At 41.2% G+C, this 14,628-nt stretch overlaps 2 protein-coding genes across 2 annotated transcripts; one reads left to right on the forward strand and one right to left on the reverse strand.

The window, feature by feature from the left end:
• Nucleotide 1: 1 nt before the first annotated feature.
• cops6 (COP9 signalosome subunit 6) lies at nucleotides 2-8,802 on the forward strand. The gene is made up of 10 exons (XM_046295868.1): nucleotides 2-160; nucleotides 979-1,104; nucleotides 1,436-1,567; nucleotides 1,936-2,024; nucleotides 2,231-2,293; nucleotides 5,563-5,610; nucleotides 7,387-7,501; nucleotides 7,595-7,687; nucleotides 7,945-8,045; nucleotides 8,297-8,802. Exons 1-10 carry the CDS (start codon nucleotides 28-30, stop codon nucleotides 8,435-8,437), a joined length of 1,041 nt encoding a protein of 346 aa, XP_046151824.1. The 5' UTR covers nucleotides 2-27; the 3' UTR covers nucleotides 8,438-8,802.
• Nucleotides 8,803-11,300: 2,498 nt separating this feature from the next.
• LOC123994139 (leucine-rich repeat extensin-like protein 3) lies at nucleotides 11,301-14,311 on the reverse strand. Its single transcript, XM_046296656.1, has 5 exons — nucleotides 14,259-14,311; nucleotides 13,660-13,723; nucleotides 13,477-13,521; nucleotides 13,112-13,272; nucleotides 11,301-12,848 (listed from the first exon to the last, which is right to left on the reverse strand). The coding sequence occupies exons 2-5, from the start codon at nucleotides 13,712-13,714 to the stop codon at nucleotides 12,120-12,122; spliced, it is 990 nt and encodes a 329-aa protein (XP_046152612.1). The 5' UTR covers nucleotides 13,715-13,723; nucleotides 14,259-14,311; the 3' UTR covers nucleotides 11,301-12,119.
• Nucleotides 14,312-14,628: the final 317 nt, after the last annotated feature.

Genomic DNA, 14,628 nt, shown 5'->3' on the forward strand with positions numbered 1-14,628 from the left:
ATTTGGTGTAGGTGGCAAAATAAATGTATGCACGATAGCGCACGCGATTTGGGTTCCGTGTTGGCGTTTGAGAAAAAACGCCTCGTACTGGGCTTGCGCAGCTGTAAGTCGGACAAGATGGCGACGAGCAATGGTGGTGGAATGGAGGTGGATGGGGCAGGTAATTTCCTTTAAAAGCACAATTGATTTCTGATTATGATAAGGTTGTATACATATTGTGTAGGTTTCAACTATACTAATTTGTCGATGGTATTAGCGCATTTAGTTTGCCATTATTTCGCTTATACGTTCTCTAACGTTACTACAGCGAGGCTACCTAACGTTAGTTAATGTAGATAAGGTGACTGTCCAGTACTTGTGTGTATATTAACGTTAATGGTACATGCAATTTCCAAACAAGTGCAGTTAATGTTTGCTAGTTAGCGAACTAATTCAACCGCCGTCACATATTGATTGGTCCGTCCGTATTACCTAACTAAACTAAACAATGTAAACCACTAGCGTTAGTTTTGTCGATTGCTGGCTAGGTAACAGTTAACATGTTAAAACGTTTCCTATTTTGCCTTCTTAGCTAGTTTTAATAACAGCGCAGTAACAGGTCCTCTATACCTAGCGAGTACTTACCTATATTTTTCTAAGCTGTTAGTAAGTTTCATGATGGCATCTTTTAAAATGTGGATTGGGATAGCATTGTTGAAAAATCAAAGCTTTGAGGAATAGAATCAATGCCAAGTTTTAAATTGAACTAGTCATCACTGTAACGTTACTCTTCCTGTAAAGTTAGATTACTCAAATCCACCCAATTCACCTGCACACAGATATTGTAACAATCGTCAAAAAATATATATTATAAAAGACAAGAACACAAATGCTTTGTTTGCTCTGAGGCAGGTGGTCGTGTTAAGGCCATATTAGCTACGTTTGGCTTTAGAGATGACTAACAATAAAGGAAACCCACCCCCTCTCTCTGTCCCACAGCCAGCCCCAGTGTTATGGTCTCTGGGGTCACCGGCAGTGTCTCTGTTGCCTTGCATCCTCTGGTCATCCTCAACATCTCAGATCACTGGATTCGCATCCGCTCCCAGGAGGGGCGGCCCATGCAGGGTATGTGAGCTGATCAGTTTTCAAGAATACCGATAGTTGTATACAGTCTTACATTTGGCATGGAATAAGGGAATGAGAGATATTTATATTTTTTTCAGTAAATTGCTCTGTAAATGTCTAAACTTCTTTCAAAGTATTTCAACTTTAAGACATCAATTAAAATAGTTAAGACTCTACAAGAGAACCAATACCTCAACAGTGTGAAGGGAATCATACATGGGGAGAGGTTACAGTTAATGACACAATTTCAATGGGCTTTGCTATAGCCTACATATGTATCAATTCCAACCATCTGCCTAATATTGCATTGCATCCTTTCCTTCTCACCAAGTGATTGGCGCGTTAATCGGGAAGCAGGAGGGTAGAAACATTGAGGTGATGAACTCCTTTGAGCTGCTTCATCAATTGGTAGATGACCGAGCACACATTGACAAGGAGTACTACTACACCAAGGAGGAGCAGTGTGAGTCTAATTTCACCAACCTACCATACAAAGAAAATGTCAGACGTCACTCCCCATTGATTACTGATATTGGTGAAAGTGCTAGATAAAAAGTTGTGATTGATTGATGTGCCGTGTCATGGTTTCCCACCATCTCTGAAGTGGAAAAATGTCATAGTAGGTTTGTACTTGAAGCCCTTGGTGTTATAAATTGAACTGAACCTCTGTATAGGTGCTGGTCTAGGATGAGTTTTGCCTTTTAGGTCACAGTGAATAAGATTACATTAGTGGGGGGTCCTACTTGACTTCTTGACCTCTGCTTTCATTCAGTCAAACAGGTCTTCAAAGACATGGAATTCCTAGTGCATCTGACCTCTGCTTTCTTTCAGTCAAACAGGTCTTCAAGGACATGGAATTCCTGGGCTGGTATACCACAGGGGGTCCTTGTGACCAATCAGACATCCACATTCACAAGCAGGTAGGTGGAGCAAAAGAGAATACATTTATTTTCCATGTGGTTGGGCATTTTCCATGGGAGAGAAATTAAGAGGCATGATAAAAGTAACTGTTACTGTAATTGGTCAGTGAATTGTTGTGATTTGAAAGATGTAAATGTCAGTCATTTGAGGTTATTTGGCCAACTGTGTGCTGTTTCCTTATTGGCTTTTCCTCTTTTCACTTCAGGTGTGTGAGATAATTGAGAGTCCTCTCTTCCTCAAGCTCAACCCGATGACCAAACACACAGATGTGAGTTTCTCATTTAGATTTTTTTTATAGAATGGACGATGTACAGTTGAAGTCAGAAGTTTACATACACGTTAGCCAAATACATTTAAACTCAGTTTTTTTTCACAATTTCTGACATTCAACCCTAGTAAAAATTCCCTGTCTTAGGTCAGTTGGGATCACCACTTTATTTTAAGAATGTGAAATGTCAGAATAATAGCAGAGAATCATTTATTTCAGCTTTTATTTCTTTCATCACATTCCCAGTGGGTCAGAAGTTTACATACACTCAATTAGTATTTGGTAGCATTGTCTTTAAATTGTTCTAACTTGGCTCAAATGTTTCGGGTAGTCTTCCACAAGCTTCCCACAATAAGTTGGGTGAATTTTGGCCCATTCCTCCTGACAGAGCTAGTGTAACAGAGTCAGGTTTGTAGGCCTCATTGCTCGTGCACGCTTTTTCAGTTCTGCCCACAAATTTTCTATAGGATTGAGGTCAGGGCTTTGTGATGGCCACTCCAATACCTTGACTTTGTTGTCCTTAAGCCATTTTGCCACAACTTTGGAAGTATACTTGGGGTCATTGTGCATTTGGAAGACCCGTCTGTGACCAAGCTTTAACTTCCTGACTGTCTTGTGATGTTGCTTCAATATATCAACATCATTTTCTATTCTCATGATGTCATCTATTTTGTGAAGTGCACCAGTCCCTCCTGCAGCAAAGCACCCCCACCACATAATGCTGCCACCCCCATGCTTCACGGTTGGGATGGTGTTCTTCAGCTTGCAAGCCTCTCCCCTTTTCCTCCAAACATAATGATGGTCATTATGGCCAAACAGTTCTATTTTTGTTTCATCAGACCAGAGGACATTTCTCTAAAAAGTAAGATCTTCGTCCCCATGTTTAGTTGCAAACCGTAGTCTGGCTTTTTTATGGCGGTTTTAGAGCAGTGGCTTCTTCCTTGTCGAGCGGCCTTTCAGGTTTTGTCAATATAGGACTCGTTTTACTGTGGATATAGATACTTTTGACCTGTTTCCTCCAGCATCTTCACAGGGTCCTTTGCTGTTGTTCTGGGATTGATTTGCATTTTTTGCACCAAAGTACGTTCATCTCTAGGAGACAGAACGCGTCTTCTTCCTGAGCGGTATGACAGGTCCTATGGTGTTTATACTTGCGTACTATTGTTTGTACAGATGAACGTGGTACCTACCATTTGGAAACACTACACTTCTTTTTCTGAGTTCCTGGCTGATTTCTTTTGATTTTTCTATGATGTCAAGCAAAAAGGCACTGAGTTTGAAGGTAGGCTTTGAAAAACATCCACACGTACACCTCCAATTGACTCAAATGATGTCAATTAGCCTATCAGAAGCTTCTAAAGCCATGACATCATTTTCGGGAATGTTCCAAGCTGTTTAAATGCACAGTCAACATAGTGTATGTAAACTTCTGACCCACTGGAATTGTGATACAGTGAAATAATTGTTGAGAAAATTACTTGTGTCATGCACGAAGTAGATGTCCTAACCGACTTGCCAAAACTATAGTTTGTTAACAAGAAATGTGTGGAGTGGTTGAAAAACACGTTTTAATGACTCCAACCTAAGTGCATGTAAACTTCTGACTTCCACTGTACAGTACCAGTCAAAAGTTTGGACATACCTACTCATTCCAGGGTTTTTCCTATCTTTTTACTATTTTCTACATTTTATAATAATAGTGAAGACCTCAAAACTATCAATTAACACATATGGAATCATGTAGTAACCAAAAAAGTGTTAAACAAATCTAAATACATTTGAGATTCTTCAAAGTAGCCAGCCTTTGCCTTGATGACAGTTTTGCACACTCGTGGCATTCTCTCAATCAGCTTCATCTGGGAGTCACCTGGAATGCATTTCAATTAACAGGTGTGACTTGTTAAGTTAATTTGGATTTTCTATCCTTAATGCGTTTGAGCCAATCAGTTGTGTTGTGACGAGGTAGGGGTGGTATACAGAAGAAAGACCAAGTTCATATTATGGCAAGAACCGCTCAAATAAGCAAAGAGAAACGACCGCCAATCATTACTTATAGACATGAAGGTCAGTTAAACCCGGAAAATTTGAAGATCCTTGAACGTTTCTTCAAGTGCAGTCGCAATAACCATCAAGCACTATGATGAAACTGGCTCTCATGAGGACCTCCACAGGAAAGGAAGACCCAGATTTACATCTGCTGCAGAGGATAAGTTCATTAGTTACCAGACACAGAAATTGCATCCCTAATAAATGCTTCAGAGTTCAAGTAACAGACACATCTCAACATCAACTGTTCAGAGGAGCTTGTGAATCAGGCCTTCATGGTTGAATTGCTGCAATGAAACCACTACTAAAAGACACCAATAAGACGAAGAGACTTGCTTGGGCCAAGAAACACAAACAATGGATATTAGACTAGTGGAAATCTGTCCTTTGGTCTGATGAGTCCAAATTTTAGGTTTTTGGTTCCAACTGCCGTATCATTGTGAGACGCAGAGTAAGTGAATGGATGATCTCTCCATGTGTGGTTCCAAGCATGGAGGTGTGATGCTGTGGGGTTGCTTTGCTGGTGAAACTGTCTTGTGATTTATTTAGAATTCAAGGCACACTTAACCAGCATGGCTGCCACAGCATTCTGCAGCTATATGCCATGCCATCTGGTATGTGCTTAGTGGGACAATAATTTGTTTTTCAACAGAACAATGACCCAACACAAGGGCTATTTGACCAAGGAGAGTGATTGAGTGCTGCATTAGATTACCTGTCCTCCACAATTACCCGACCTCAACCAAATTGAGATGGTTTGGGATGATTTGGAAGGCAGAGTGAAGGAAAAGCAGCCAACAAGTGCTCAGCATATGTGGGAACTCCTTCAAGACTGTTAATTATTCCAGGTAAAGCAGGTTGAGAGAATGCTAAGAGTGTGTAAAGCTGTCATCAAGGCAAAGGGTGGCTACTTTGAACAATCAAAAATATATTTGGAATTGTTTAACACATTTTTGGTTACTAAATGATTCCATATATGTTATTTCATAGTTTTGTTTTCTTCACTATTATTCTACAATGTAGAAAATAGTAAAAATAAATAAATAACCCTTGAATAAGTAGGTGTGTATAAACTTTTGACTGGTACTGTATATGTTAGTGTCAAATATTATTCTTAAATTAAACTTTTAGTTACTTTTATGTTGTTCAGTTATATTGCTATGATGCGGTAGAGATGGCTTTTCTACTTGTGCTAATTGAAGCTCATGTCCCATCTCCCCCAGCTCCCTGTCAGTGTGTATGAGTCTGTCATCGACATCATCAGTGGAGAGGTAACTCAAGCTCTCCTACACACACACACACACACACACACACACACACACCAGGGTTTCCGTTAGGAAAATGTGGCGCTGGACAACGTAACCGGGAAGATTTTAATTTACCGCCCATTTGAGAAATTTCCCGGACCCGTATGCATTGGGTGCGTAACCCATTAGGGCGTCCGACCATGGTGCTCAGAATGACAGAATTCACATTTAGATTATGGTAATTAATCTTAACAAAATATGCAACTCCTGTAATGAAGCAGCCAATAAAAAGTAATTTTCAAACATTTGCCAAAATGCAATTTGCGGTTTTAAAAAAAACGCCATTCTAAACACCTCACCTGATGCCAGCGGTATATGACAGATTATAATCTCCGTTAGAAACTTAGAAAGATGGTGAATCTAATGATGCAAAAACTAGAATGGGTTGCTAATATGACTAGGATTGTGCCTTTTGCTTCTGGACAAGGAAAGAAAGTTGATATGAAAACCAATAGAACAGGAGAGAAATGGCATGTGAGGAAGTATTTTATAGACGGCAGCCGTGGCAAAAGGTCTAGCTGATTTGAGTGGCGGCTGTCAGTGAAAAGTATCTAAAATATGTGTGAAGATAATTAGTCTTAATTTTAAATGGTGAGACAAGGGGAAGGGGGTGTGTTGAAGATGGCCTATAACTGTGTCTCTCCAGAAGGCCTGTGCTCTGCTTTCCAGAATGCACTCAGCTATCTCCTGCCAATTATTGTGCATTCGTTGTTCCATTGTGTGAATTGTTTTCTCTTTGATTTGTTTATTTTGATACATTCCCCATTAGATATGTCACCAGTAGTAAATGTACCGTTAATCCCTGTCATTTGGTTACATTAATTTCTGTTAATGCATTTTGTTACTACAGTCATTTATGTTCTCATTCTCAGAGTGGAAACATTGTTTCCAGAGTTCACAACCTGATAAACTTGTGAGAAAGAAGTTGTGGTTTATTTCATAACCCTCATTTAGGAGTTTTGTACATTTTGTCAATGTCTTTTATTTGAAGTGCTCCATGTAAGCAATGAACATGGGTCTGGTTTCTGTCTTGTTGAGGGATGCTTTGAAGTAGCCTACCTGGCTCAAATGTAGGAATGTGCCCATTTTGATTTCTGATTGTCTTAACTCACCACAGCTACTACTAATAAGCTGAGCTTCTCAGTCATTTATTTTCATCACCTCACACAGTCCAAGTCCATTGCGCAAGAACAGCTGTCTGACCTGAGCTCACTAGTGTGCAGGAAACTGAGGGTCCTGAATAGGCTAGTTAATACAATGTTGCAAGTTCGCTAGAGACAGCTTCAGTTCCATACAGTTGATTGATTTGATACAATGTTGCACTTCACTAGCGATAGCTCAAGTCAGGACAGATAGAAAGGGGGGCAGGCCGGTTTAGTAGAGAGATCAATGAGATTGAATGAACCCAAATTGTTTAATGTATTTTGAATTAGTTGAAGTTATTAGCCATCTGAGTTCCATGAGCTCATTTAACCACCAATGATCACGGTGTATCAATGTGTCCATATGGCAGAGGCTGTTGCTCTCCCATAAGTGGGTGATGGCGCTGATAGTCTGCCTACCGTTGTTTTTTTCCCCTCCTAGTCAATTTGGCCAGCAACCATTTTATTTATAGGCTTAGTTTATCTTTTTTTCTTTATTTTTTTAAGGCAATTACTGGCTAGTGGAAACACACCAGTGTAATTAGTACAAGTGGCTGATTTGTAAGCTTGTCTGTCCTTCTGACTTGACCAATCCCAGGCGACCATGTTGTTTGCTGAGCTGGGGTACACTCTGGCCACAGAAGAGGCGGAGCGAATCGGAGTGGATCACGTGGCTCGCATGACAGCCACAGGCACAGGGGAGAATTCAACAGGTAACTGTAGTTAAGGTGACCTATTTACCCCTCACTGTCTGACAGGCATTTTTTAAACACCTTCACACCATTATGTGTGTCTCTTCTGTTCAGTGGCCGAACATCTCATAGCACAACACAGTGCAATTAAGATGCTCCACAGCAGGGTGAAAGTCATCTTGGAATATGTCAAAGCAGTGGAAGCAGGTGAGAGAACTGCTTACTCTGTTGTGATGAGGGATGAAAGACCAAAATAATGCATGTTCAAGTGAGTCTGGAAGGAAGATGCTGATACTAACATCGATATAATTTCCAGCCCTTGCTTTAAAAAAAAAACATGGTCTTTCAAACCTGTCTCTTCTCCTTGGTATATCCCAACTGTATCTTATCTCACCTGTTGTGTTGTGTGTGTATTTTTCCCTCATGCTCTCTTAACTCTCCCCTTCTGATTTGGTACGAACCAGGAGAGGTGCCATTTAACCACGAGATCCTCAGAGAAGCCAATGCCCTGTGCCATAGACTGCCTGTTCTCAGCACCATCAAATTCAAGACTGACTTTTATGATGTAAGTCATCCCCACCTAGGCACTTGGCAAAACTCAGCTCTTGGTGTGAACATGTGCGCACCATTGTTTTTAGATTATAGTCGTGGTGATGTCATAATCAGGATAATTAACGTACGTTGTTTTGAATTAATAAAACCTTAACAAAATTCCTTCTTTAAATCACTCAAGGGTAATGATTTTGAGAATGCTTAGACAGGATGGATTGGCACAGTACTGTAAAAGCATATTAATCTCCTTCTCACTTTTTTCAGCAATGCAATGACGTGGGCCTCATGGCTTACCTAGGTACCATCACTAAGACCTGCAACAGCATGAACCAGTTCATCAACAAGTTCAACGTCTTGTATGATAGACAGGGCATCGGCCGGAGGATGAGAGGACTGTTCTTTTGAGTGACACAGAGAAAGAGGGAGAGGTCACAAGCACTGCTTTTCCATTTGTTTGTCTGTATTTTATGTTAAGTAACACTTGTGACACACACTCAGATACCAGTTAATGTTGTTCTCAGCAAACCAGTTTGTTTTCAAAGGTAGCAAATGCTAGAAGTGTCGCAAAGGCCTCCTGTCTATACCAGAAAATCACACACACAAACAGGAAGAAGGAAACCGTGTACAAAATCACTCACGTTTTCACTCGCACGTTAACATTTGTGAGTATGCACATTAATGAATTCATGTATGTGAACAGAAAATACAATTTCCCTTTTTCTTTGTTTTGTTGTTCCATGTTTCTGTAAGTAATAAATAATCTGCTGATTTTTCTTGGGATTTTCATTTGTTTGTCCAATAAAAAGTCAAATAGGGCCATTTATCAATTTAAATTATAGCTAACATTCATATTCATTAACAAATATAGAATTAAGCAGTTAGGCCAGAGGATGTGTGGTATATTGCCAATTAATGGCAGTTGTGCACAATGCGGAGTGTCTGGATACAGCCAGGGGCGTGGTATATTGGCCATATACCGCAAACCCCTGAGATGCCTAATTGCTATTCTAAAACTGGTTAACAATGTAAATAATGTTTTGTCATGCCCATGGTATACTGTCTGATGTACCATGGCTCTCAGCCAATCAGCATTCAGGGCTCAAACCACCTGGTATATAATAACACAGTAGTGCTTCAGTCTATCTCTAGTGAACAGACACTCGTAACATAACTGGTATTTGACACTTTTACTCAAGAGCCTTGTTTATACTTGGTGCTAACATGCATCCTTTGTCCTGAACTAATTCACATTATGATTGTGCCCACATTGTAGCCATTGCATTAGTAAAATGTGTCTGCATTGTGACCAGATATCCTGGCCCTACATTTAAAAAAAACTTTATTTAACCAGGAAAGTCAGTTAAGAACAAATTCTTATTTTCAATGACTGCCAAGGAACAGTGGGTTAACTGCCCGTTCAGGGGCAGAACGACAGATTTGTACCTTGTCAGCTCGGGGGTTTGAACTTGCAACCTTCCAGTTACTAGTCCAATGCTCTAACCACTACATGACCAAAAGTATGTGGACACCTGCTCATTGAACATCTCATTCCAGTATCATGGGAATTAATATGGAGTTGGTCCCCCATTTGCTGCTAAAACAGCCTCCACTCTCCTGGGAGGGCTTTCCACTAGATGTTGGAACATTGCTGAGGGGATTTGCTTCCATTCAGCCACAAGTGCATTAGTGATGTCGAGCACTGATGTTAAGCAATTAGGCATGCCGCAGTCAGCGTTCCAATTGTGTTTGATAGAGTTGAGGTCAGGGTTCTGTGCAGGGCAGTAAAGTTCTTCCACACTGATCTCAACAAACCATTTCTATATGGACCTTGCTTTGCGCACGGGGGCATTTTCATGCTGAAACAGGAAACCGTATGCATTAAGGTTTCCCGTCACTGGAACTAAGGGGCCTAGCCCGAACCATGAAAAACAGCCCCGGACTATTATTCCTCCCCCACCAAACTTTACAGTTGGCACTATGCATTGGTGCAGGTAGCGTTCTCCTTGCATCTGCCAAACCTAGACTAATTTGTTGGACTGCCTGATGGTGAAGCGTAATTCATCACTCTAGAGAACGCATTTCCACTGCTCCGGAGTCCAATGGTGCCGAGCTTTACACCACTCCAGCCGACACTTGGCATTGTGCATGGTGATCTTAGGCTTGTGTGCTGCTGCTCGGCCATGGAAACTCATTTCACAAAGCTCCCGATGAACAGTTGTGTTGAAGTTGCTTCCAGAGACCGTTTGGAACTCAGTAGTGAGTGTTGCAACCGAGGACAAATTATTTTCACACACTTCAGCACTTGGTGGTCCTGTTCTGTGTTTGTGTGGTCTACCATTTCACGGCTGAGCCGTTGCTCCCAGACTTTCCACTTCACATTACCAGTCATAACAGTTGACCGGGGCAGCTCTAGCAGGGCAGAAATTTGACGAACTGACTTGTTGGATAGGTGGTATCCTATGATGATACCGCCACGTTGAAAGTCATCGAGCTCTTCAGTAAGGCCATTCTACTGCCAATGTTTGTCTATGGAGATTGCGTGGCGGTGTGCTGTGTTTAATACACCTGCCAGCAACGGGTGTGGCTGAAATAGCCGAATCCACAAATTTGAAGGGGTGTCCTATACTTTTGTATATGTAGTTTACTCTTTCAAAATAATGTATTTATTTTAAGACACATTGATGCCATAAGTCAGTTGCATTTAGAGGGTAGGATAAGGATGATAACTATTTTTTATTTCACCTTTATTTAACCAGGTAGGCTAGTTGAGAACAAGTTCTCATTTACAACTGTGACCTGGCCAAGATAAAGCATAGCAGTGTGAACAGACAGCAACACAGAGTTACACATGGAGTAAACAATAAGCAAGTCAATAACACAGTAGAAAAAAAGTAAGTAATTTCACTGTCCAGATCCGTCTAAACTTTTAAGATATCCAGACATAATGGGTCCCCCTGACTACCTCCGGAGATGGTAAGGAAGATCAGATCATAATGCGTATTTAAATCTACAGTAATCCTGTTTAAAAATGTGGGCACAATCAGGATGTGGATAAGATCAGGGAAAAGACGTATGTTAGAACCAGGTATAAACAGGACTAAGAATTTAGTAATACATGCATACATTTTCGTGTTGGTGACCCCAGCTGGAATCGAACCCACGTTCTTGGCTTAAAGGTAGCCTGTACTCAAGTAGATACACAAACACAACACAATACAGAGACCCACAGGTTAAAACAAGTGTATAAATTCAGGTCTGTGGAGTCAGCATGGTTTTTAGGATTATTGGCCGGAGGTGACAATGTGTTTACAGTTTTTTTATATTTTTTTATGTAGTCTGTTCCTGCTGTGCATGGCCTTGGGGGGAGGAGGGGGGGAGTACTGTGTGAGGTGCATTAGACAGGAAAGGGGTGGAAGAAACAGAGTTAGGACAGTTTCAGGTCAGCATTTATTTGGATATTAAAAGGCAGCAGATGTCAACATAATGACCGCCAGCCTGCACTTTTTCTTTAGTAGCCCGAGTTTACCAGCCATGTGGCAAAGACAGGAGTCAGCTTTCCTCCTCTATTGGATTTTATCCTCCTCTCTTTCAAGCTCTCACTGTTGCCACGTATCTTCATTTTTGCCTTTTAATTACACAAAACCTACAGTAACTAGCAGAACAAGCAATACTGGCATGTGGTATACATGCAAACGGAGTTCAGTAGAGAGACAAGCCAGTTTATTTTTCATGAGTCAATATTTACTTTATTTTTTTTGCTATGAAAATTGTGTAATTGAATAATGATTTTGGATGCTGAATAGACAATGGCGCATTGGACAGTAATAAATCAGTCTTATCATCGTAATATTTCCAATCATTGTAATATAGCATCACTCTCCTGCAGGTCATTGCTGTACAATTAGGTTTGCTCTCCTGCCCATAACATTGATAAAAAAGTTACATGCTTTATAGCTCAAATACCTATAATTATGATCTCTGCTGCTTCGTCCTTCTAAATCTACATCTTCAGGGGAAAACAACTCTTCTTTCATTATTGCCAAAACACTTGAGGCGTAAGTAAAGCTGCCTTTAGAGCTTTGATGAGCTAGTCACTACCACTATCATCAGGGGAATCATAAGGTGGTGAGGGGTACTGGAAGCGGACTGGATCATAGAGTTCATGCCCATAGTTATAGGGGTAGCCATAGTAGGGATAGGGATGGGCCACTTTCTTGTTGCTGGCTGCAGGGGGTGGCGAGGCCTCAACTGGTTCCTCCTCAACGGGAGGAGGGGGTGGGCCAGCTTTGCCATGGAATGGTCTGGGTGGGTGGTCTATCAGGCAGTCTGGGTCCCAGTAGGGATTGCAGTCATACTCCATGCCCTTGTAGGTGTGGATGGGGGCCGGAGGGGGAGATGACTTTTTTGGGGCGGTTGGTGGTAGTTGTGGGGCAGATTTTTTAAGCATTGGGGGTGGTGGTGGAGGAGGGAGCTTGTGGAGGTTGCAGGAGGGGTGGTAGCGGGGGTCGCACAGTACGGGCAATGCCCCGGTGGGGAGGTAGACAATATGGGGCTTGCAGAGGGGGTCCTTGGCATTGCACAGGTACATGACGTCAGCCTGGGAGATGGCAGGAGCAGGAGGGGGTTGAGATGTGCTTTTTATTGGGGCAGGAGGGGGAAGGGGTAGGGCTTTGCATTTTTTGTCCATGGCCGGGTCACACTTCTTGATGGTGGGTACTCCCAGTTTGTTCTGGAAGTGTGAGGCGTTGGGGCCGTATACATGCTCCAGCTGCCTCATCTGCTGGTACAGCAGCCTGATCCGGTCAATCTCATACAGCTGAGAGGTATAAAACAGATTAAAAAAATATGTATCTTGTCTTTATTTCAATCATAAAGAGAGAGATGGAATAATTTGAGAAAACAAATGCCTCATTTATTCTTAGTGGTGGTTAGTGCTTCATTAGTTAGTTGCCAGTGCTTCATTAGTTAGTTGCCAGTGCTTCATTAGTTAGTTGCCAGTGCCTCATTAGTTAGTAGTTAGTGCTTCATTAGTTAATGCATTGTGTGAGTGTTATTGATTGTTTTTCTTTCCTCTCTCACCCCCTCTGTGTGTCCAATGCTATTGTAGTAGCGGTAGTAAGCCTGGAAGTCAGGGTTGCCTCTGTACCACCTGGGTTCCACATTGCGCTTTGGTCGTGAGTGAGTCAGGAAGCCATGAGCCTTGTCCGAATCAATACTCACATCACTAACAGGGCTCATTTCTGTGGGGACCGGTGGATCAGTGGAGAGGGAGAGCAAAGCCACAGAGGGAGAAAGACATGAGGCCAACTACCATTTATAACTACCACATATAGATATGTTGCTTTCAGTATCAAACAAAAGTAAAGCATTGGTACTACACAATTTTATCAAGAAGTTCGAAATCAAAAACTTTAAATGTCACCCCCCCCTTAACATTCAGTTACCTTCCTGCTTGATAGTATTCAGAAGAGACTTTGCTTCCAGCCAAACTGCAGAGGATACACATGCCACAGACTCTATCAGTTACCATCCAATTCCACATGGAATATTTTCAATTTACTTAGGACAACAATTTCAATAACTTTAATTTGACCAAACTCCTGTAGCCTAAAATAACGTTATCCCACCTGGTAGCAACGTTAGACAGCATATTGCTCCCACCAGCCACAATGGAGAAATCATCTTGACCACCTGCAAACCAGCCACTGCATTTTATCACTTACATTGTACATGCCTCAATTGTTTTGTTTTTAAGTGAGCATTGACATACATGATTTAATTAAATGTACATACTGAGATGCATGTATTGACATGTGACCTGTAACAGTTTCAAACTAAAAATCTAAATATCACATTGTTTTAATTCCCGAGTGGGAAAGTAACATTATGACATTTTATATATTTAGTTAAACTTGGGAACTGTTCAAGATCTGATTTTCACATAAACACTTTCCTCTGTTCTAAGAATAGCCAATCCCCAAATGCAATTAAACCATGCATGCCAAATACCAGATGATACAACGCAAATAAATACATTCAAACAGCAGTGAACGATCAGCATATATTTGGTTATCCTCGGTATTTAACAGCATGGAAATATATAATAGGAGATACAATTTCTGTGTAAAATGCCTCTTCCTGCAGTTTAGAAAATATACTGATTATTGTGAATAATATTACTTAAATTATCAGATCATATGTGCTAAAGAAGAAACTCCGTACTGACCTGTGCATGGGCTGCTGTCTTTCCTGTACCGGTGAGGGTAGGTGTGATAAATACAGGTCTCCATGTCAATCAGTCTGACGTGTGAGTGCCTGTCCAATAGAATCACAAAACCATTGAAACAATAATATTGTCTCCTCCTTCCTTTAAAACGCTATTTTAATACAGAGCCTCTGGCGCCAATTAAGAATAAAAACTCCTGGACGTGAGCAGCAAAGTCATAAAAGGTCCTGACTTCAAATGGAAACTCGCAGTAAGTCTGGGAGGAAACATTACCTGCTGAGTAGAAATAGCAGGGTATCCCTGGGGAAAATATTGCCATGGTAGGAAAAAACCTTACAGCCTTTTCATCAGAGCAAAACTATAATTTCCA

This window comes from Oncorhynchus gorbuscha, linkage group LG13 (genome assembly GCF_021184085.1).
Source record: "Oncorhynchus gorbuscha isolate QuinsamMale2020 ecotype Even-year linkage group LG13, OgorEven_v1.0, whole genome shotgun sequence".
Classification (NCBI taxonomy): Eukaryota; Metazoa; Chordata; class Actinopteri; order Salmoniformes; family Salmonidae; genus Oncorhynchus; species Oncorhynchus gorbuscha.

Coding starts and splice junctions, on each gene's coding strand:
- cops6 (XM_046295868.1), top strand. CDS start 28: ATGCACGATAGCGCACGCGATTTGGGTTCCGTGTTGGCGTTTGAGAAA. Junction 7,502..7,594: donor CACAGGGGAGAATTCAACAG/GTAACTGTAGTT, acceptor TCTTCTGTTCAG/TGGCCGAACATCTCATAGCA. Junction 8,046..8,296: donor TCAAGACTGACTTTTATGAT/GTAAGTCATCCC, acceptor CACTTTTTTCAG/CAATGCAATGACGTGGGCCT.
- LOC123994139 (XM_046296656.1), bottom strand. CDS start 13,714: ATGATTTCTCCATTGTGGCTGGTGGGAGCAATATGCTGTCTAACGTTG. Junction 13,522..13,659: donor CTGTCTAACGTTGCTACCAG/GTGGGATAACGT, acceptor TATCCTCTGCAG/TTTGGCTGGAAGCAAAGTCT. Junction 13,273..13,476: donor GAATACTATCAAGCAGGAAG/GTAACTGAATGT, acceptor CGGTCCCCACAG/AAATGAGCCCTGTTAGTGAT.